This window comes from Uloborus diversus, chromosome 8, assembly GCF_026930045.1.
Source record: "Uloborus diversus isolate 005 chromosome 8, Udiv.v.3.1, whole genome shotgun sequence".
NCBI lineage: Eukaryota > Metazoa > Arthropoda > Arachnida > Araneae > Uloboridae > Uloborus > Uloborus diversus.
In genome coordinates this window covers 106,785,639-106,808,253 of record NC_072738.1, presented here as the reverse complement: position 1 = coordinate 106,808,253, position 22,615 = coordinate 106,785,639, and the positions used below count along the sequence as shown (strand labels likewise).

General features: G+C 30.4%; 1 protein-coding gene across 2 annotated transcripts in view; it reads left to right on the top strand.

The window, feature by feature from the left end:
* The window catches only part of LOC129227240 ((E3-independent) E2 ubiquitin-conjugating enzyme-like), a 62,892-nt gene that overhangs the window by 5,056 nt on the left and 35,221 nt on the right, over window positions 1–22,615 (top strand). For both annotated transcript variants that reach the window (XM_054861749.1, XM_054861751.1), the window contains exons 3-11: window positions 222–319; window positions 2,580–2,640; window positions 4,538–4,690; window positions 6,417–6,532; window positions 10,912–11,297; window positions 12,281–12,459; window positions 13,259–13,361; window positions 18,357–18,459; window positions 21,147–21,252. In XM_054861749.1, coding sequence (XP_054717724.1) covers window positions 222–319; window positions 2,580–2,640; window positions 4,538–4,690; window positions 6,417–6,532; window positions 10,912–11,297; window positions 12,281–12,459; window positions 13,259–13,361; window positions 18,357–18,459; window positions 21,147–21,252 — 1,305 coding nt within the window. The remainder of the gene's footprint in view (window positions 1–221; window positions 320–2,579; window positions 2,641–4,537; window positions 4,691–6,416; window positions 6,533–10,911; window positions 11,298–12,280; window positions 12,460–13,258; window positions 13,362–18,356; window positions 18,460–21,146; window positions 21,253–22,615) is intronic.

Here is a 22,615-nt window from a genome sequence, read left to right as displayed (position 1 = left end):
AATCAATAACAGGCCTATTTGATAATAATTGGCCTGTTATGAATAATCTGGAAAATTTGCTGATTAATTGGTAAATCTTTTAACTTCAACCTTCAACATCAATTGAAAAGCTTTTAAATCTGCACATTTAATTCATGTATTGAAGTTTTACCTTCTGCTTTTATAGCTATATTTCATTTATGTATTAATGAACAACGTTTCTGTTTAATTTTCTGTTTTAGGAATTTGCTGCAGATGTGGCTGTGTTCAAAGACTCATGGGTTGGAATGATTAAATCTATAAAAACTGAGCTTACTTTACGTTGCTATGATGGATCTAGGTAATCACTTTTGTTTTATTTGAATCACTAATTTTCTCTGCAAAAGTCATTTTTAGAATCTTAGAAGACAAACTGAGCCATTTGTTGGCTGATTTAAAGTGTAGAAAACCAACTTCAATCTCGATTATCTTAACTTTTCAGTGCATTGATTTATGGATATTTTAAGTGGAAGTTTGTCTTTTAATATAGAAAGTAGGTACAATATAAGTTTTAAAAAATGGTTTCTGTAAGACCTTCATATTTTCAGGGCTCGTACACTACTTACAGATTCCATATAAACTATTTTCTTGCTTTTTAAGAGGAAAAAACGAGCAGTTAAAACCGCTGAATATTTCCATTATCTCTTTACAAACTCCTTAATTTTCCGTCTGTAAATCCATCGACTTTAGTTTTTCTTTTATCTCTAAACCCGAGGACTGAAAATTTTCGTTGGTCAGTTAGTTAAACAAATCTATTTTGTTGGGGAGGGAGGGGGGGGGGGGCAGAAAAACTTACTCTCCTGTTCTCACAGCTTATCATTATTTTGCTCTTGAGATTTGGATTTTCCTTGAAATTATGTGGCCCGACCTGTTTGCATTAGAGACATACCGAGTACTCGGTAACTGCTCGGTACTCGGCCAATTTGCTGAGTACTCGGTACTCAGCCAAATTTTGATCAGGTACTCGGCCAATACCGAGTGGTTGTAAAAAATTGAATATTGTTCAAAGCAGATTTTACAATTATTAAAAAAGTACAAGCATATAATATACTGCAATCATTTACAATTCAAATTTATAAGTAAAATTCAAATTTTGAGAATAATGAAGTTTGTTATGCTTCAATGGAGTAAATCTTATATTTTAATGCCCCAAAGTTGATGAAACATATTTTTTAAAAATGGGGCAAAAAAGTAAGTACAGAAAATATGAAATGTTTATATTATTAAATGTATTTTTGCCAATTCCAAAATTATTTATAAGAAGCATAATTAAGAAGCTCTTCTTAAAAAATAAAACGTTAAAAGCACAAATGTGCAGGAACACTGCAGACACGTGATTTGACATTACAAGAAATGCTTTTTTCAATGCACAAAATGTGAGCTTGCGGATTTAAAGACATCCGACAAATATCTGATTTTTTCACATTCATTAGCTCACATTTTATGCACTGAAAAAGATGTTCCTTGTAATACAGAAAAATGTGTCTGCAGTGCTCTTGCACATTTGTACTTTTAACGTTGTTTCATTTGCTTTTAAAAATTATGTAAGTTTGTCGGACTAAAAGTATAGATTGATATGATTTGTTTTAATTCCAACTTGATTAATCCTTCCTTTTATGTATTTGTTTATTTTTACTTTAAAAAATAACTTATCTGTAAAATTATTGACTTAAACAAAAGCTTTTAAATATTGCATTATTAAATTTCAGCTGGAATTTTGTTTTAAAACTATTATTTGGACATGGAGGTCTATAATTCTATTCCAGTGAGTTTATAATTTGTCATGTGTGTGTTGGTGGTATTTCTTAAAACATAATTGGAACTGGGTACTCGGCCCCGATCTCCTGTTCAGCAGCAGGTTTTAGATAAAATGAAAAGCTTTCTGCGAACACAAATCCTAACTGGAAAATTTTCTGCAAATAATTATTTTGCCTAACTCACCCTTGAGTAAAGAATTAAATTTATATTCAAATATGAAAAAGGCAATAAAAAAAGTGCTTAATTTTTTTTTTTACAATAACATATAGTTTGCTTATTTTTCACCAACTGAAGAAAACTGCCAAAACCATATTTTTATATATTTTTTCACACATGTGCTTTAAAAGGCTTTAACAAAAATAAACTGGGATTTTTTAAAAAAAATTCCCTTAAAAAAATATTAAAAAAAAAATAATGTTAGCAGTTTCAAAAAAAAAAAAAAAAAAAATCTGCAGAGCCAAAAATTTTCTGTGAACGCCGTTCGCATATTCATCTATATTATGCAAGACTGTTCAGCAGATTTGGTTCATTTTTCCTGATTTTTTACAATTGCTTTTAATACATTTTCCAAATAAGAAAATCTGCTTAAGGTTTTTATTTTTAACCGAAATTGGTTATTTTATATTTTATTTAAAATTTTATTTCTTTGATTAAAGTCTTGTTGATGTGTTGATTTGAGCCCCAACTAAAACCAAAAGGCTGTTGTATGTTGGTTGCTTGTCTACCCTTTTGTAGTGTTCTTACTGTTTAAGATTCATTTAAAGTATTTTGAGTTACTAATAATGGGATTTTTTTTCCTTCAGATGTATCATGTCAGATGTTGATGCTTTTGATATGGATGATATTTTAGATCGCCGAGAGAGGGTATGTTGATTTTCGTAAAATTAAAACCTGTGAGGGTATTTTGACTTCTTTTTTTTTCTTGCTATCTACGTCTAAACTATTAATTTTCATTATGTGTATGGAATAATGTTTTGGAAAATGAAAATAATTTAAAATGTTTTGTGAGTAATAGTATGATGTCGCTAATAAATTGCCATACAAGACAAGCAAGGTATAAGAAGAATTGTAATTAACAATGCCAATAACACAAACGCCTCTTTGTCACTTGGAACTGTGCCATAAGACACAGATTCCATTTACCCAGTAATATGGTCTTCTGTTCACTTTGAATGAGGTGTCTCACCCCTCAATTTTCAGTTATAAATTTCTCTATTACCAGTTTGGCTGATGTGCAGACACACCAGTTATGACCTTTCTTACTGAATTTGATGTTAAAAAGAATTGAAAGGAAAGAATAAATATATGTTAAAAATTCACAACATGAGGGAAATTTAAGTATAATGAGATCTCGCAGGTTTTTGTGCTGCAGGTGCGGTTAATTAATTTTTGAAATTTCAACAAACTGTATTATCAATTTTTGCTGTTAAATTGTATTTTTTAAAAAACATTTTGTTCTCTCTGTTCCAGCTGTAAGCAGACTCTTGTTTCAGGGAGGTTTTACTAAACACATTTCTCGTAAAATCTATGTGACCATTAAAATTTGATTTCATTTGTATTTTCTATAGAATTTTGTTATAATAGGTTGTTTAAATGAGGGGGTGCTGCCTTAACTGCATTAGCATCAACAAATGTAAAATATTGTTGCCTCAGAGCAACAGTAGAATAGAACACGCTGTATTGTTTTCTAAGAAAGAGTGTTTACAATAAGTAAAAAAAAAAAAAAAAACACTGCAAATAAAGCACTGAGTTTATGCAATTCTTCAATAACAATAGTAAAATTTTTCAAGTTTAGTTGAAACATTAATGATGAAATAAAATAATAATAATAATAATCATAATTTTTGCAACAAAAGAAGTTAAAAAAAGTATTTTTTTAGTTAATTACTTCTGAAATTTTTTAAAAGGGTTTGAACTCTAAAAATCCACCCCTTAGATACTGCCCTGAGCTCTGTGTGTGCACTGATTTAGTCAATGCAATACTTTTAAAAGATGTGACCAAACATATTCTTGAACTATTTGTTGTTTGAAAGTCACCTCTCAATATGTGCTGAATTCAAATCTTTTAACTTCCATCGTTAGGAAATCTGTTAAGACTTGATTTTTTTTCATCGTAGTTGCCTTAACTGTGTGGGACAGAGCTTTTATTGGGCATCTCTGGAATTAAAAAAAACCTTCAATTTAAGAATTAAAACACAGCAGGTAATTGTAAGACGATTACATTAGTTATTAAAAAAAAATATTAGAGATTTTACAATCAATTCAATAATCTGATACATGCAATCTATTATTGTAACCAATCAATGCAATATTAGCATTTTCAAAATGCATTGATGAAGCAAATGAATGCAAAGACTCATTTAATATTTATATTCATTTTCATCTTACTATGATTAAAAATGATTTGCAAAAATAAGTGTTAGAATTATTTTTTTCCTTGCAGTTAAAAGCAAACTTTTCAGCTCTTTCAATTCCGTTACCTTTCAAATGTTTCAAATGCTTTTCAAATGCCTGTTAAGGAGTAATTAAACTTGAATAATGAAATGTTGAAAATTTACACAACATTTAAGCTTTAGCATTTATACATGAATGGGAAAAATCTCATATCACAATGCTGTTGCTATTTCAACTTAACATTAGAACTGAGCCAACTAGTCTGACAAGAAAACATTTACTTAAACTATAAGAAAGTAGTTAAAATAAGTTGTTACTTTAAGTTTTTCAATGTAACAAGATTTTTTTTTCTTTTGTCTCTACATAGGCATCAGAATTCAAGAAGTACAGTTTCTATCCTGGTCAACAGTTGTGGGGTCCATCATATTGCTTCCAAAGAGTTAAATGGATCCTTTTAAATAAGCCTATGAGCGATGTGGTCAACTCCTCCAACAAAAGTGTTAATGTCACTGTGGAAGACGTATGTATTGTAATTAATAATACGAGTAGTTACATAAGGTTTTACAATTCTATAGTAAATTTAGATTAGGAATTTCTGTGATATTAAGTTTTTATTTTCATTGTTTGTTTCTGAAAAGTTGGTTAGGAATGTGCTTATTTGAACTTGTTTTTCTTTATTCTAACAGCAAGGCTCTGGTCAGAGGAAAGTTGGGTCTGTTAACATACCCTTCACAAAAATTCAATCAACCAAAATGGCCACTTCACAAAATTCTGATCAACCCAAATTGACCCTTCACAACTAATTTATTGAAAAAACAAATCTGAAATCAAAATAACGTACATTTCTATGTATAAACTGCTAATTTTTGGAACCTTTTTGATGTTAAATTTGGGTGATTTGTTTATATTATATGTATCTGATCTTCTAGTTCTGCAGGGGGAAAAAAAAGTTGGCATTTTTATGATGCTTGTGCAGATGATGAGTGACTAAATACTGTCAAATATAGTACTTCTTACTCATACCCTACATACACACACCTACACACTGATGCCTGCACAAAGGCACAAACACACACCTACATACACATACACACACACAAGTGATTACAAAAAACATAATTTGAATTCAGGATGTCAAAATTCAAATTATTTTTTTTTTTTTCATTTTTAAACATGTAATTTTTTTGAGAAATGAAAATTTTTTCTCTCAAAATTTAATTAATTTTTCATTGCCTTGGACGTAAATGTGCTAAAAACTTTTCAACTGAATTGTAATTTCATGAAAATTTATTATTTTAAAATTGTTTTCATGCTATAAATTCAAAAAATTATTTCTTAATGTTTGGCGTAGTCGTCATATTTGGTCATTCACAAGATGGAAGTATACAATATTTTTAAGTGCCTAAATTTCTGAAAATGGCATTGGATGTTTATTGCAATGCCAACTATTGAATACAACGCAAACTGTGCCCCGGTGGGGGGGGGGGGATAATTTAAATACTGGATTAATTTTCAACATTTTCAGTAATTTAACTAGACTTAGTGTCTCAAAATGTTGATTTTGTTTTTCAACACCAACAATTTGTGATTAACACCAAAGTCCACACTCTAAATACATTTCTTTTTGATAAATTTCAAACTCTCAAATTATTTAATTTTTCACAAAAGAGAACCCTGTAAAAACTCCTAGACATGCCCATGAACAGTATCTGTTATTACTTTATTTTATTTAAGCTTAGTTAATCCTTGTATTTCCATTTTATGGTAATTTTGGTTTTAATTTCACTGGCCTGAATTTATTTAGATTAGATTTTGTACTTTTTAACATAAATCCTCTTCACTTACATGTAGATCAATTAATGAAACAAAGCTGAACAGGTTATTAAATTTAAAATAATTTTCCTTTTCAATTAATTAATCTAATAAATCAAAATTTAATCTATTTGTTTCTATTAATTAAGAAACGTTTTTTTGTTTGTTTATCGTTTTAGTGTATTTTAGTTTGGTGAATGTCAGTTTTTAAAATGACAGTAAGTTGTTTAACATCTTTTTAAGCATGCCTCCTTTGAATTTTTATAATTTAAATATTTATCTGTTCATATTTGGATATTTGACTACTAAACCTTGTTTAGGACTTTTTGTTAAGAAAAAAAGAAGGAAAAAAGAAAAAATGCCTTCAATTTTATTCATTTATTTTTTGCTTGACGGTTATAAGTACATTCAATGAAACTTTTTTCCTTATCTAGGTCAAAGTAGTTTCTTTAGGTGTTCAATGGGTATGCAAAGCCTATCGGGAAGAAAATTTGAATAATCAATCTCTTGAGCAGCCGAAACTTCATCTCTCTGGTGATGATCTGAAATCGTTAGTAATTTTTTTTCTCTCAATTCCCCTTTTCTAATTATTGTTTCTTTGCACTTTTGTCCTTGTTTGTTACTTAAACTTTTATATCATTATTGTGAAAATTTTCAATAGTTAATTAGATTATTTAAATGTTATAACCTATGCTGGAGTAAACTTGATTAGAATATCTGTTTGAAATGCAGTTGTTTATCATTGTTCATTGTCAAGGTCAAATAACCCAGCTGGTTAACACAGGTTCACTTGACACAAACCGAAAGTGTTTTAGCAGCTTTAACTCTTAACTGTGCAATACTATGTCCTAATAGCTTCACAGGTCGATCAGCCAGTTGTGCCCAGAGTAACTAAATCTCGAGGCCCGTTGATTGCCCTGCTTTATCGAGTTTGTTTTGCTTATTATCCATGTTACTTGAATAATCTGTATTTTTGATTCTCCGGATTGGTTTTGGTTCCAGTTACTAACTGGACTAACTGGCAGTTAGTCCAGACAAACAATTTACCATGTTAACCTGGAAGTATTGTAAATCTAGTCATGTTGTTGTCAAACAGAATTGTAGACTAATCAAGTATTTAATAGTTTCAAGGAGTATAATTATGTGAGGAACATAATAAATATCAACAAAATTCTAGCAGAACATCATTAGTTCAATTTTTTTTTTTTTTTGTAAATGGTTAATTCCATGAATATGTGGACATAGTTGCTAATTTTTAAATTTCATTAAAACTTTTAGTTTTGGATCATAATGTGTAGGAAATAAAACAAATTTTTTGAAATTAATAAAATTCACTGCTATTATTATATCTTAATATTTTTTATGAAGTGTTTTTTAGAGTCAATTCTGTGACCGAAACTACAAGCTTTATTTTCACAACTTTGATTTTTCTTTAAATTAAAAATTTGAAATGGATCCCTTTCAAAAGTTTTATTAGTCAAGAAAAGTGATTCATGAGCACTTGAAAAACATCAAAGTTATTGATAAAAAATGTTTTTGAATTTTTTAAAGGTTTTAGAATAATCTCTCTGAGACCTGTAATGTCTGTCACAAAAAACATAATTTTTTTAAGTTTTAACAATTATAGGTTTATATCTTATACTTTTATTTATATTTCCTCTTATTCTGTGTTAAAAGAAACATGTCCATGTAGTTAATTTTAAAAAACCTAAAAGATTCAATTTTATAGAGGGTTTTTAAATTTGTAATGTCTGTCACATATGTAATGTCTGTCACATGTGTAATGTCTGTCACAATAGTTTATTTAAATATGCAAGCATCAAATTGTAACAATTTCTAAGTTGATTTTGGCAACAACAGAACAGTTTTAGTAAACAGCTCAATACAACTCATTAGGCCTCATACTGTGAGTGTTTCAAGTTTTATGAGCATTATTTTCTGCTTAGAACTGGAAGATGATCTCGAGTAAAATCAATACAATAGATCAATACAAAGACAGACAGATGATATAATCAGACAGATACAAAAGCGCAAACAATCAAAATATTTGGAAAACCTTAAATCGAATATACCTTATGGCACACTTTTATTTCATGTTGATTTTAGTGAAAACTATGCCCATGTCTATCAAGATGAAATTCAGTCAGCTCATTGGGAAAGCACATCAACCACAATTTACACAACTATGTTATATTATCGAGAAACACCGGAGAGTGCTAATGTAAGTTCTGAACCCTATGTTGTTGTGTCCGACTATCTTAATCATGACAAATATGCTGTCATAACGGTTAATGACGTAATATTGGAACGGTTTTCTCAAAAACTCCCCCAGTTTAAAATGAAGCATGTTGAATTTATATCTAATGGTACATCACAACATTTTAAACAAAAGTACACCATTTACGCTATGACTCAGAGTAAACTTTCAACAGCGTGGCATTTTTCAGCCACCTCCCATGGTAAAGGTTGCATCGATGGCATTGGTGGAACCATAAACCGACGTGTAGAGAGGCTAGTAGAGCTAGGACGATCGACCCAATAACTGCTTTTGAATTTGCTGAAGCAGCAAAAAGGGTTTGTCCTGGAATAAATGTATTGTTCAGGTCAGAAAAAAACATTCAAGCAATGAAAGCAGATTGGGATAATTTGTGGAGAATAGATGATGAAGAAATCAAGGGAATTCCAAATACCAGGAAAGCACACTGTTTCCGTTCTTGCTGTGAAGGGAAAATATTTTATAGTTCAATATCAGACAGCAAAAAGGGAATAATTTTTAATTTTAAAACTGGAGAATGCGTGGAAAGTTCTTTAATACCATTACCTTCAGGTAGTGAAGAATTTCAATGCGGTCAGTGGGTCAATGCAACATATGACAATGAAAAGTTTAATGGTATAATAATTAAAACAGAGGGAGAACAGTACCAAATAAAGTGTCTCATGCCAGCCAAAATAAAAGGACTATTTAAATTTGAGTCAGAAGACCATGCTGTTTGGTATAATAAAACACAAATAGTAGCGACCACAGTTGCTCCAACTTTGGTCAACTCTCGTGGGTTTTACAAACTTTAATAATGTACTTTAACACTTTTTCGTCTTCCAGATCATTTAAGTATTCAATTTGTAACATTTATTGTCATAAGAAATAAATATTTTTCATTTACTGATAGAAATTCAAATAAAAATTTTGCACGTGTAATGTCTGTCACAAAATCTTGTAATGTCTGTCACACAGTTGAAATATTTTTTAAAAAAAACCCTTTTTTGAAATTTTTTACTTTTTTCACCTAAATATTGTAGAAAACATTCTTTGTTTACTAACAACTTTTTTTTTGAACCCATAACATAAATCAATTCAGAGCAATTGGTTAACAACAAGGCATCGACTCATTTCCATGTCCATTTTTTGTAATGTCTGTCACAGTGCTTTATTACTTTATAACTCAAATATTTAATTCAACAAAATATTTTTTTTTATTTGTATGTAATAAGGGCATAAAAATGTCTTAGTACACCAAAATTTATTAACATATTTTAATATTTGGTACCTGAAACTAAGAAAAATAGTTGTCTGATGTAATGTCTGTCACATATGGAATTAACCAAATGAGTTATATCAGAGGTTCCCAAACTTCAGACCTCCGCTGACCCCCCTTCAGGAAAATTACGAACTTTGCGACCCCCCCCCCCCCCGATGCGAAAAAAATGATTTGACCCAGTAAAATCTATCATTTTCTAATATTTTTTATGCCTTTTTTTCTTTTAAATTAATTTTTTCATTGTTATGTACATTTTTGGAGCTCTTGTCTCTTACATTGTTATTTTGAGTTATTGAAGTAAAATTCTACTTAAAATTCAATTAGAAATAAAATGATATTTCCAAATTTCTAAAAGTTGAATAATAAAAATGAACTTTTAAAGTTAGTGAACAAAACACTGTTAGCCTAGGTTAAGTGTTTTTCATATGAGTTGTATTTTTATGGTATATTAGGATTTCAATTAAAGACTATGGATGTAAATGGATGAGTCTTGAAAATTTTGGAGCAAAAGTTTTATTTAAAGTACAATATTCTTCCTGAAAAAATGTGCCTCAATATTTGCATTTGACTTAATATAGTTTTGTAACAAGATGAACTTTGTCATGTGCACAAAATTAATGTGCAGTGTGCTTACTTCCAAGAGTTCTGGGGGGGGGGGGGTGAGACTGCCGTGTCTTACATGTACTTAAGCAAGGAACTTTTTATTCCTCATAAATGGACTTATTTTTTGAATTAAAATAATGTTACTCGTGTTTCAATCTCAATTATATTTAATGCGTTAGCTGGATAGCACTGGTGACCTCCTGGGGGGTACGTGGACCACAGTTTGGGAAACTCTGAGTTATATTATGCTTGTCATTTTTTTTTTTCAAAACCATTCTTCAATACATTGAAAATGCTAAGTTTTGAATACAAGCAACAAAGATACTTAAAAATACAGTTACGTGAAAAGTACCTCTAGTGGGGTTGATGCAAGCCTCTTATTCCAAAAGTTTTGTTACTGGTTCTGTAGCATCTAGCTGTAAAACTTTTCAACCAGTGGGGAGAATTTTTGGTAGCGAGAGCATTTTTTGCAGGGAGTATGATTATAAAAATTTCCACTTTTGTTCATAAACTGTTTTCACTTCGATTGAAATCATGGACGTGGACATGAAAGATGACTGAGCTAATCTAAAAATTTGTACTTGAATTATTTTTAAATCACGATTTTAAATACCACCTTCCTCTTTTATCAATCATTTTTCTTTCAATTCTTCTATGAAGCCTTGTATTTTTTTACTTTTTAAATTTTTTTTATTTCATTTCACAAAATATTTTTAATTTAACTTTTTGAATATAAATGTTTTCATGTTTTTATTTTACTATTAATTCAGCTGTCTTCATTTTTTTTAAGGATTAAAATGATGAACATATTTGAACCTTGTACCTTACAAATTGGTGATAGAAACTACTTAGTGATGAAAGATTCTTATGAAGTAATTTCTCTTCATGAATGGAAGAATCGTATGTCTAGTCACTTAAATGCGGATTCCCAATTTTCACCTTGCATAACCAAACGAAGAGCAGCTAAGAAGCTCCATAGCAATAAAAAAAATGACATTGAGATTACTGATAATAAAGAGAATAGCATAGCTTTAAACTGTCACTTGAATGATAATGATGTTTCAAATGATGATAATTCTGATTTTGAAGACATGGATGATGAAGATAGTGCAAAATCATCAGATACTGCTTCTGTTACTAGTCATTCTACTGCATCTTCGGTTGAAACTCCTCTAGGTAAATATCTTTTTATTTTAGTAATTTGATAGTAGCATTCATTTTTTTTTGTCCCAACATAAAACTGTGTCATGTATCTAAATACTGTTCACTTAAATGTTTGTCTTCATGTAAAATTTATGCCCTCCTAAATTCTTGAACCGAAGTCTTCATGATAGCACCATTTCAGATGAGGCAAAGCCTGTCACATAACCATTACCTTTTTTCCCCCAAAATGATTTTGCAAGAAAAAATGATTTTCTCCTGTTGCAGCCAATTAAAATTTTCTACAAAATTGGCCATTTTGAAAAAACTTAGCCGAGCACTCAAAGCAGTCATTAATCTTAGATCTGCTTTCAAATTTGCCATCTGAGGTACGGGCCTTGCCTGGACTCTATTACTGCACGTTACTGCAGTATAATGTTTCTTTTATTTTGACATCATAAAATCTGTCACTCTATCCAGTAGCACAGGTCTCCTACTGCAGAAACCAGGCCAGACCAAAGTCTTCACTTAAATTAGATTTTCACTGTAACCAAGTTTGCTAAAATGAGATTTGACTATATTTGCTCCAGAACAATATTTTGTAAGTTTTTACTTTGAAGTAAGCTTATTTTGAATAGTGAATGCTAAAAATTTCACACCTCAGTCCTTTTGTCCCGACTCTTATTTCATTAAAATATGAATCAATATGTAGCAAGTTGTAGAGTATCACTTTTTTACATTACACTTGTGGTATAGCTGTTACTTCTGCATTTGAAATGTGTCAAAAAACATTGGTGGCTGTACATATAAAAGCTTATTTCTTAAAGCTTAGTTTTTTCCTCAGAACGGATTTTTCATACCTTATTTATTCAATGCAAATATATTTTGTTTTTGATATGACTATTTTTATTTTCAATCACAGGCACATTTTATATAGGCGCATCACACATCTTTGTTTTATTTTGTGTGTGCATGTTTTTTTTTTTTTTTTAGAAATTAACTGCTTTATTTTTATTTAGGTGTGTTGAAGAAGAAAAAGAAAGGTCCCTTGTATGCTACAAAAATTTTAAAGAAGAAAAAAAGTGTGCGAAGACGAGCTATGCGTCATACTATGAAAGAAACAGTATCTTTAGAACCTAACCAAAAAGTAGTCACAGAAACTCTAATTACAGAAACCAAAGCTCATGTTGTTTGGCAAGTAAGATAGCTTTCAAATTCCAAATTAAGATCAGTTTTATGACTTTTATATATTTGTTATTTTGCTACCAAATCCTTTGTGGTAATTCCATTATAAAATAGTCAAAAATACTTTTAAATAGATCTATGTAAATGTGTATGTTTCATGTAATAGTTTCAAAAAGCCCCCCTTTCAAATTAAAGACCTACTGAGCACCTCAAAAAATTGTGCTTGAAAGGTATTGTGTTCTATGTGCATGAAATTTCAGCTGCTGATTCCATGTAATGCTTTACAAACTCACCATCAGTTTGATATTTTAGTGATATGTTCAGAAATATTGTAACTGTAACTTTGACACTCCATTCATTCTCAGCGTTTTGTGCTGAGTGAACATCAAGGATTGATGATTTTCTAATTTTTTTTTCTTCCAATCACTCACCTAATCCTGTTAGAATTGCTGCATCCATCTTGGGTGTGCATGCTTGGAGTCATGACGCTTAAGGAAGTTTTCGTTATAAAATAAGCCAACTTGTTTATTTTTTACATTACAAAAAAGGTATAGGTTTGTCCACTTTTCTTGGAATATTTTCCCCTCTGAAATTCTGAAGGTAATTCAGGTAATCAGCGATTTTCATAGCTAGAGTTTGAATAATTGGAGTTCTGCTGCACTTGCTAATATGAAAACTTTCCAATTATTAAAATTAAGTGTTATTTTTAACTAAATATTTTAGTTGGAGATTTATTATAAAAGCGGTGTTATAGTTTAGCTATATGCTTTACTTCCGAGATACTTTAAAAATGTTTTGTTTTTTAACTGCAGGATGGTTCTGTTGAAGAAAATATCCTTTCAACAACTCTCTATCCTGTGCATCACTTAGATGGCCATGAGTTTTTTCCAGGAGATTATGTTGTTGACAATAAAGGTAATCTCATATGCATAAATAATCTCTTAGATTTATCCAGTGTGCTTGAATCAAGTGTTTGCGTTGAATTCAAAATTGCAATAACAGGCATGGAATTCAAAGTATTCATTGACATAGTAGTATTCTTGACATGCCCAAGTCTTTAATTTTGCTATCTTATTTTTTAACATTTTTTTTTCACAGCTATTATTTTTTCTGTGTATTGATTCATTTGTAAACATTTTCATATGGAAGTAGAGATACTTCATGACTTCTTCCTACACCTGGGGACTATTATTTTTAGCTACTAAAAAGTGCTTTTTACTGAAATTAACAAATCAAGATATTTCTAGATTATATAATTTTTTTTTCTGTGTGTAGTAAAATTATAAGAATGTTTTGGGAAGTCTGTGTCATCAACTGTTGCAAGCTCACTAGCCCAACCAGACAGGGGCAAAGTACAGAAATTTTGGGGCACTTTTACAGGCGCCCCTTCATATCATCCCCTACATCTCTTCATTTTTTCACCAATCTCGGGGCCCCCCTTCATGCTTGGGCACGAGCCAACAGGTGTCCCTTCTCCTCCCCCCCCCATGCACGCCCCTGCAGACAGAATTTATCTTCTGTTAGAGTTGGTCATTATAGCCCTTACATGTGTTAAAATGTAACTACTGTATTAAAAGTGGCACTGTGTGTTAGTAGTTCTGGAGAATGGGTTGGTCCCCCTCAGGGGCGGCAAATAGGGGGGGTCAAGAGGGGGCGGTCGCACCCCCAAATTTTTTGAGCAGAATGATAGAAAATGGGTGAATTCAATTAATGTAAGTCGGAAATCAATGTTCATTAAAGGAAATCTCGCTGGTTCTCAGCAACAATTTGATGAAACTCGACACATTCTCAGACTAGAAAAAGTGTTTTTCGTTATTTGGATGATGACTTAGAAATTCATTAAGTATTTTCGGCTTTTTCAGAACATAGAAATCTGATAGAGAACCATGGTTAATATTAACTAAAGAAGACATTGCCTCATATAGTGTAAATATTTCACACTTGTGTGCCCAGTGTAACAATGGTATGTCCAATATGAGAGGCTCGTGAAAAGTGGTGTGACAGCATAGTTTTCACAAGAAAATTCCTTGATATTTTACATTCACTTTTACGCTCATTTTTTAAGTGTATATTTATTTAATGAGTGTTCATCGCTTTCTTCTGCTAAAAACACGTTTAAGCTGCTCAATACATTATAGTACTTTCACAGAAACTTGCACAGAAAAATGCATGTGATTATTGAATAAAAAAAGACATATCAACCAAATACCTTTTATGGGGCTCTATGATTATGCAATTACGGAGTGACAAGAGATAATCTTCAAGAGTTAAAACGATAAAAACATTTCTCTATAACTTCAAAGCAGTGATTTGACGACTGGAAGAATTATTGCAAAACGATTCTTTCAATGGTGAAAAAGCTCATGCCCTTTAGCATGTATGACTTCGTTGGAATTTTTATCCAATTTGTTTGCATCGGGAAAAGATTTTGAAAAATGCTTTACTCTATCAAAATCTATATCTTCAAGTAGCTACTTGACTGTTCAAACCACAGTTCAATCTACAATTGAAACTGAAAATAAATTTTTTATAGATGTATATTTCAAACAATCATGAAATATTTCAAAACAATTCTTCCTCCGAGTCAATTTTAAAGAGGCGCAAAAAAAAAAAAAAAAAAAAAGTGACAAAAATTCACATGATGATGTGAAGTCAAACATTGATTTTTGAATATTTTGCATGAAGTAATAGATTCAGTTTCGAATGAAATTAAGAGTAATAGATTCAGTTTCGAATGAAATTAACACAAGATTTGATGATAATTATTTTTCTTATTGGTTGGCTGGGATCATGGTAATTTGGATTGGATTTTGAAAACGAAAAATAAAATGTTTCAAATGTGAGTAAAATTTTTAGCATGAGGTAAGAAAAATTACAAGCAATATACCGACAGAATGGTTTTACATCTAGACTGCAGTTTCGTCCTTGTTATGGACTCATCAGTCTGGAATAGTGAATAACAGAGCTGGAGACAGATGATATCTCATTAAAGCTGAGAGCGCCGACATGACTAGATTAATCAATGATGAAAAGTTTAAGCCCCTCATAGTTTTTGAAGTAGCCTGGGTGATTTCGAAGAGCAAGATATAAAAAGGTTTTCATACATAACTTTGTGTTACTTCAATTATTTTTTAACTATTACAATCAGCTCAGCTAATAGAGAAAGTTTTTTTTTATGTCTCAGGAGGTTAGAGAAATATTTTCGAAGCACAAAGGGGAAAAAAAAAAACCTTTTCCATTTAGCTAAACTGGCAAAACAACATGACATTGGGCACTGATAGATTAGTAACACGATTCCCTGCTCTTCCGAATTCCAAAAATCATGCATTATAAATTTTCCAAAAGGTGTAAAAACTTTAGTAGCGAGATGTTTTTTATGATAACTTTTTAGTCAATGAATCAAAATTTTAATTGTTTCTAAACACTAATTTTATTTATGTAAATCGATTTTATGACAACCTCTTGTTAGCTAATGTGTGTTTGGTTTCGCTTTGGGGTTTATACATATTTAAGAAACTTGACCCCCCAAATGAAATGGTGAAATGCCGCCCCTGGTCCCCCTTTATTGACTACTAGAAATGGATTGAGTGATACCTTGAAGAAATATTGATTTACAAAACTAGAACGTAACGTTAAATTCAATTTGAATCCCGCATTTGTATTAAAACTGGTCCACTTATACCTTAGCTATCAGGGTTGGAAAGAAACCTGTTTTTTTTCTGAAATAAAGCCGGTTTTTTAACCAAAAAAACTGTTTTTAAACCAAAACCCCTCCTCCTTTTTTTGGTTTTAAACTGGTTTTATTTGGTTTTAACTACTATGTGTAAGAAGAAAAGGTTTTTTTTTTTTGGAAATTCATAAATATTTAATGATTTAATTGTAAAGAATATTTTATATTCACATTTTGTACTTAAATACTTGATGATTAAATTAAATAATTAAAAGTATAATCTCATAATTTCACTTCCTCATAAGTAGCACTTTCTATAGGAGAAATATTGCATGAAAATCTTTAACTTCTAAAAAAGTACCATAAATTTAATAAATATGATTTCTCACAAATGAATAATCAAAGAAAATAATATACTGTGAGAGTTAAGGCATAATTATAAATGACCAAGAATAAAATTTTGCATATCAGTTTCCTCATAATTATAGCTTTCTATGATAAATATATAAGTAAAAGTGAAATTAAAACCAAATATTTTAGGCATAGAAAGCATTTTGCAGTACCTACAAACGAGGTCACAAGTCTGATGTATGTTACACAAATATTAACACAAAGATAAACTTGAAATCATACAAACTTTAAAAATATTTGCAGTGTTCGCGCTCAACTATCCGTAACTTGGGTCCCAAGGACCCATTAATGAAATAGATTTGGGTCCTTTGGCGGAAAAAAGGAGTCCCTTAAATTTTAAACAGAAAATCTTAGCACATAATTGAATAATATACAACTATTTATACTTAGGGAAAAGAAACTATCCACATAGTTATTTGAAAAAGGTATGAAATAAACTAAATTGGTTAATTTTGCCCTTTTTTTCTGTGATTATCATATGTTCAAATAATACACTTGCAAGATTTAGTTATTTGAGAAACTATTTAGTCAGTTACAATGAGGTAAACTCAAAATTTACTTTAAAGTTGGATTTTTACCATGAGATAAAAAATAAATGCCTTTGATTGATCAAGCAGAAAGCACTCCCTTAACCTTTGCTTTCATGAACATTATTTCTAGGTGAAAAAAAACAACTAGCCCCCCCCCCCCCCCCTCCATCAATTATCAATGGCAATTTCATAGAAATAGAAAAAAATCGTAAGCGAATTAACACAACACAAAAATCCCGATCGCAAAAACGAAACATTTTCTCACATGAGTATGAAAAATTGCTCATTTTGCAATCTTAAATTAGAAAATTTTGACTTCATTGTGACTCTTTTAAAATATCTGTGTTGGCTTTGGTGCTATTTTTAAAATTTTCAAAATGGTGCGATCGATTAATACATGACTTTTGCAAGTCCAAATAAAAAATAGCCCCTCAGAAATAGGTGAATTACTAGAAAATGAACAAGGTTAAAGTGCTTTTGTATAAAATTCATAATTCATAAGTAATTTAACAAGAAAAATGTTAAGTTCAGAACTTTGTGTTTTGCGCGATTGGGAAAATGTTCGCCATTTTTTTTTTCACCCATCCTTTTATTGAGGATGCAAGATAATAATTTTCAAAAGTAATTCTGGTTAGGTGAATGCAAAATAGATAAGCTTTTACTACTCAGTTTGTCCTGTATCAATCCTGAAGATTGCATTGAAACCACTCTTACTTTTGATCTTTTTGTTGTTTTCAGGAATTTCCCCAAGATAAAAGTTGAGGGAGAACTTATTCTTAGAATACAGTACAATGGGCTATTTATGAACTTGCAATATTTTGCTCCTTGAGCTCTGCCCATGAGGTCACTGTAAGCTCCAGTCTTATCACTAAAATTCCATTGACTGGTCAACAGTAGGGGTGTGTTTGAATAGCTGATACAGAGATAGGGTCATTTTAATCCTTTTCTGTTGATTCTCCTGGTCATTGAAGCTTAAAAGCATTCACTAGATAGATCTTCAGCATTTTCCACAATTTTTTTTCTGGTTTTTATCTTTTGGGTGTTCTGGGTCCCTAGGACCCGAATTTTCGCGGAAGTTGCATCCCTTTCCCTCGAATTTGTGTAAAAAAACCTGCTATGGCGCGTAAATGCGAACCCTGTATTTGTGTGTAGTTTACACTTGACTGGTCAAAAATTGTGTTTGTAACTAGTTAACGAATTCTTAACTTGAGAATTTTGTTATTGAGAGTAAATTTTTTGGTATGAATACTTGCATTATTTTTATTATTAGTAGTAAAAATATTTCATCTTTAATTCTAGATACCAGACCCTATGAGTATGGTGTAGTTAAGCAAGTTGATCATAGTGGAAGGACAGCAATAGTTTCCTGGCTAAAGACTTATCATGCAGGAGGAAATCCACAGTAACTTTCATATTTTTTTATTCAGCTTTACAATTTTCATTTATGAGAATTTTGTAACAAAGTATCAAATATCTTGCAAAACTTAATATATTAATCTCATTTTTAAACTATTTATTAAGAATTCTTTCATAGATTAATTCCCATCTTATATGGAATGAGTCTTAGACATAGTTTATTTGATTGTAGTTCTGCCTTAGTCCTGGCTTAAATGCAGTTTAATTTACTGCTTAATAGTTTGTTATTGCATTAGTGTGTCAAAATAATGATTGGGTTTAGTTGTGTATTAGAACAGGCAAGCATGTAAAACTAAATTGCATGTTTGTGCATTGTAATTTTACTATCACTATGTCTGTTTGTTGCATTAGAGTCAACATTTTATTCTGATTATGATTGTTTGTTATCACACCATTTTTGTGGCATAATATTTTTAAGTTGGAAAATCCACTAATTTCTCTATTGGTACTCAGCTAAAATAGGATTATATTTAAACTATGCCCCAGTTACACTGAATTCTCCACAAAATAAATTGTAATAGTTGAAGATTTTGGAAATTGGATTACTATCATTATGACTACTGGTGCTCCTTAGTCAAATTTAATATTTTATGCTCACCTTATATACACTATATTATCAAAAGTATTGGGACACTTTTAAAAATTCATATTTTTACCGATTTCTCTAGACATAAAAGACTAATTGCTCTGTAATTTTTTTCACATAAAATGTATACTCCAGCCGTTATTTTCCAACAAAAATTAAGTCTCTATTCATTTAGGGGATGAACAACAAATTCAGGAAACAAAAAAAAGGTTTTTGATAATTCTTCATTATAAATAGCTGGGAATAAGCTATAAATTTCAGAAATAAGTTATTAACCTATCTAGAATTAATTTTTATATGTTCGTGAAAGTGTCTCTTATACCCATGGAGATATAAGCATTTCTTTCAAAAATGCAAATTTTCTTTTGAAGGTTTTCGGCTTATATCACACAGTTTTCCGTCAAACATTCTAAACTTTCATAATATTTGACAGCATATTAGAGAAACATAATGATCAAATTTGAATTTAAAATATTGAAAACTTAATGAAATATGAACGTTTAAAGCAATTTTTCATTGTGCATGCGTGAAAGACAGCAATTTATAACCTTCATAGTCAAAACCACAGATATATCCTACATCTCAAAAAAATTCCACCTCGATATCTTTAAAATCTAATTAGTTATCAAGGATCTAATGAGCCGAATTTTAATAATTCTTATCTAGACGATGAATCGTGAGGGATCGTTCACAAATAATCGGTTCTTAACATGAATCACTCTGCAATGATAGCAGGAAAGTGTCGCCAGTTTGCGAACAACCCTTTACCATTTGTTACCTATCCAAAAATTATAGAAATTCAGCTCATTAGATCGCTGATAACTTTTTATATATTAAAGATATTGAGGTGGAATTTTTTTTCATGACTTGTTGGATATATCCGAGTTATAAACGTTATAAATTGCTATCTTTCACTCATGCGCCGTGAAAAATTGCTTTAAACTTTCATATTTCATTAAGTTTCCAATATTTTAACTTCAAATTTTATTATTGTGTTTCTTTATTATGCTGTCAAATATTCTGAAAATTTAGTAAAGGTTGACAAAAAACCTTGCATGATATGAGCCAAAAACCTTCAAAAAAATTTGCATGTTTGAAAGAAATGCTTATATCTCCGTGGGTATAAGAAATACTTTCACGAAAAGATAACAATACATTTTTGATAGATTTTCAGCTTATTTCTGAAGTTCATAGTTTTCGCAGCTATTTACAATGAAAAATGATCAGAAACCTTTTTTTGTTTCCTCAATTTGTTGCTAGTCCCTTAAATGAATAGCAGGGACTAGCTATTGCAAAATTATTATTGCAAAATGACAGCTAGAGTATTCTTTATATGTAAAAAAAATTATAGAGTAATTGGTCTTTTATTTCTGGAGAAATCCGTAAAAATGTGAATTTTGAAAGTGCCCAATACTATTTTGAAAGTGCCCAATACTATTGGTCATGTAGTGAATTATTTATCTAGCCTGTTTTTCTGTTGATTCGCGAGATTTTCCTCATTCCTTTATCAAATTCCGTGATTTACCCCTCATTTTACATCTTATCATTCTAGCTTATGACAAAAAAAAAAAAAAAAAAAGACCCACAAGTGTGAATGTTTGTTCAGCTAGTAAAATATTGTTTTTTTTTTTTCAGTACCAATTTGTTTCCCTGAAATATGTGTTGCTTATTAAATTTAATATTTTTGATAACTATTTGTAATTCTTTTAATTCAAAAGGTGCAATTTCTGAATATTTGAAGAGCAAAACTAATCCTATACGCATGTACTTGTCCATTTGGGACCTTTTTATGCCTCCCAAATAAAGCCCTTTAAAACATTCATGGTGATATAAATTTTTTAGAATTTCTGCAAGTATTTCAATTGCAAAAACTGGTTATAAGTTCTTTCATTGTACGGTTTTGCTGTTACATTAACCTGATACTTTTTTTAAAATATATATATTTGCTTAATTTTGAAGTTATCATGTCTTAACATTTTTTTATAACGTATATTAAAAGTTATTGAGTGTATTCATTAAAAATGTTTTCTGGTTCTTATTGATTTATATCATTTTTACAACAGATTAATTGTTCATTTTGTTTTTAGCCCAGAAGTATTATCTGAACAGGAGGTTAGTGTTTATGATATCAAAGATCATCCTGACTTCAAGTATAGACCTGGATCTTGTGTAATAAGGGTTGTTAATACTGAAGTAAGAAAGACTTGAGTTTGTTCTTTTGTTTTAGAAATATAGTCAAATCCTGTTTTAGAAAACAGGGTTCATACGCTCCGGGAAAACCTGGAATTGTCAGGGAAAATGAAACAGTTAAAAATGTCAGGGAATTTTCTAAATTTGTCCACCAATTGTTTTTTTTTTTTCAATTTTTTCCCAGGGAATTTTGTTTCATGAGATCTAATCTTCCTTTTTATCTATTTTTCCTAAATTGTAAAAATTTTGAGGCAAAATGAAACTGGCAATTAAAAAAGTGCGACCCAAAAAAACTTTCGCAGCCGCCATTTTTGACCCTCAATAGTTCTCAAGAAAATAATTTCTCGGTGTGAATAAAAATTATGCACAAACTCAACAGGGAAGAGGATAATTTACTGCTTCGGAAGCACAAGCCTGAAAATGGGGGTGGGGGGGGGGATCTGGGAAAATCGTTTTTTTTTTTTAAATCGGAAAGTCTTTTAAGCTACGTGTGAAACGTAGTCGCCAGTTTTGGTCACTCACAAGATAGAAGTAGACACGATCCTTAAATGCCAAAGTTTCCAAAAAGCAAAGCATAATTGGATGTTTCCTTTAACTGCAAATTAATGAAAGTATCACAAAATGTGCTGAAAATTGTTTTATTAATATTATTTTAAATAATTTTCTTGAGAAATGAAAAATTTTGTTCTTAAAACTTAATTTTATCTTCATTTCATTAGATGCAATTTGTGCTAAAAACTTTTCAGCTGAGTTGTAGTTTCATGAAGATTTATTATTTTTAAATTGTTTTCATGCTATAAATTCAAAAAATTACTTCTTATTTTTGGGCACAGCCGCCATATTTGGTCATTCCCAAGATGGAAGTACACAAGACTTTTTAAGTGCTGAAGTTCCCGAAAAAGGCATTGGATGTTTATTGCTATGCAAACTATTGAAAACAACGCAAAATGTGCCTTTTTCCGGATAATTCATAATTATTTTCTTGAAAAATGCAAAAATTTATCTTCAGAACAATTTTTTAAATTCTAATTGCTTTAGACCTTTATGGGCTAAAAACTGACTATTTTGACTTAACTGTAGTTTTTAAAGGATTATTAATTATTTATAACTACTTTTATGCTACAAATTCAAAAATCTACTTATTATCTTAAGTTTTTCATTTAGTCGCCATATTTGGTCGGTTGCATGATGGAAGTAGACGTAAACTTCCAAAAACAGAATTGGATGTTTATCTCTATGCAAACTATTGAAAGTAACTGCAGAAAGCAAGTGCAACAAATTATGAATTTTTAAAAATTTATTTTCTAGAAAAGAAAAATTTTAATGGAAGCATTCTTTAATAAGCAAAAGAGAAAAAAAAAGATTA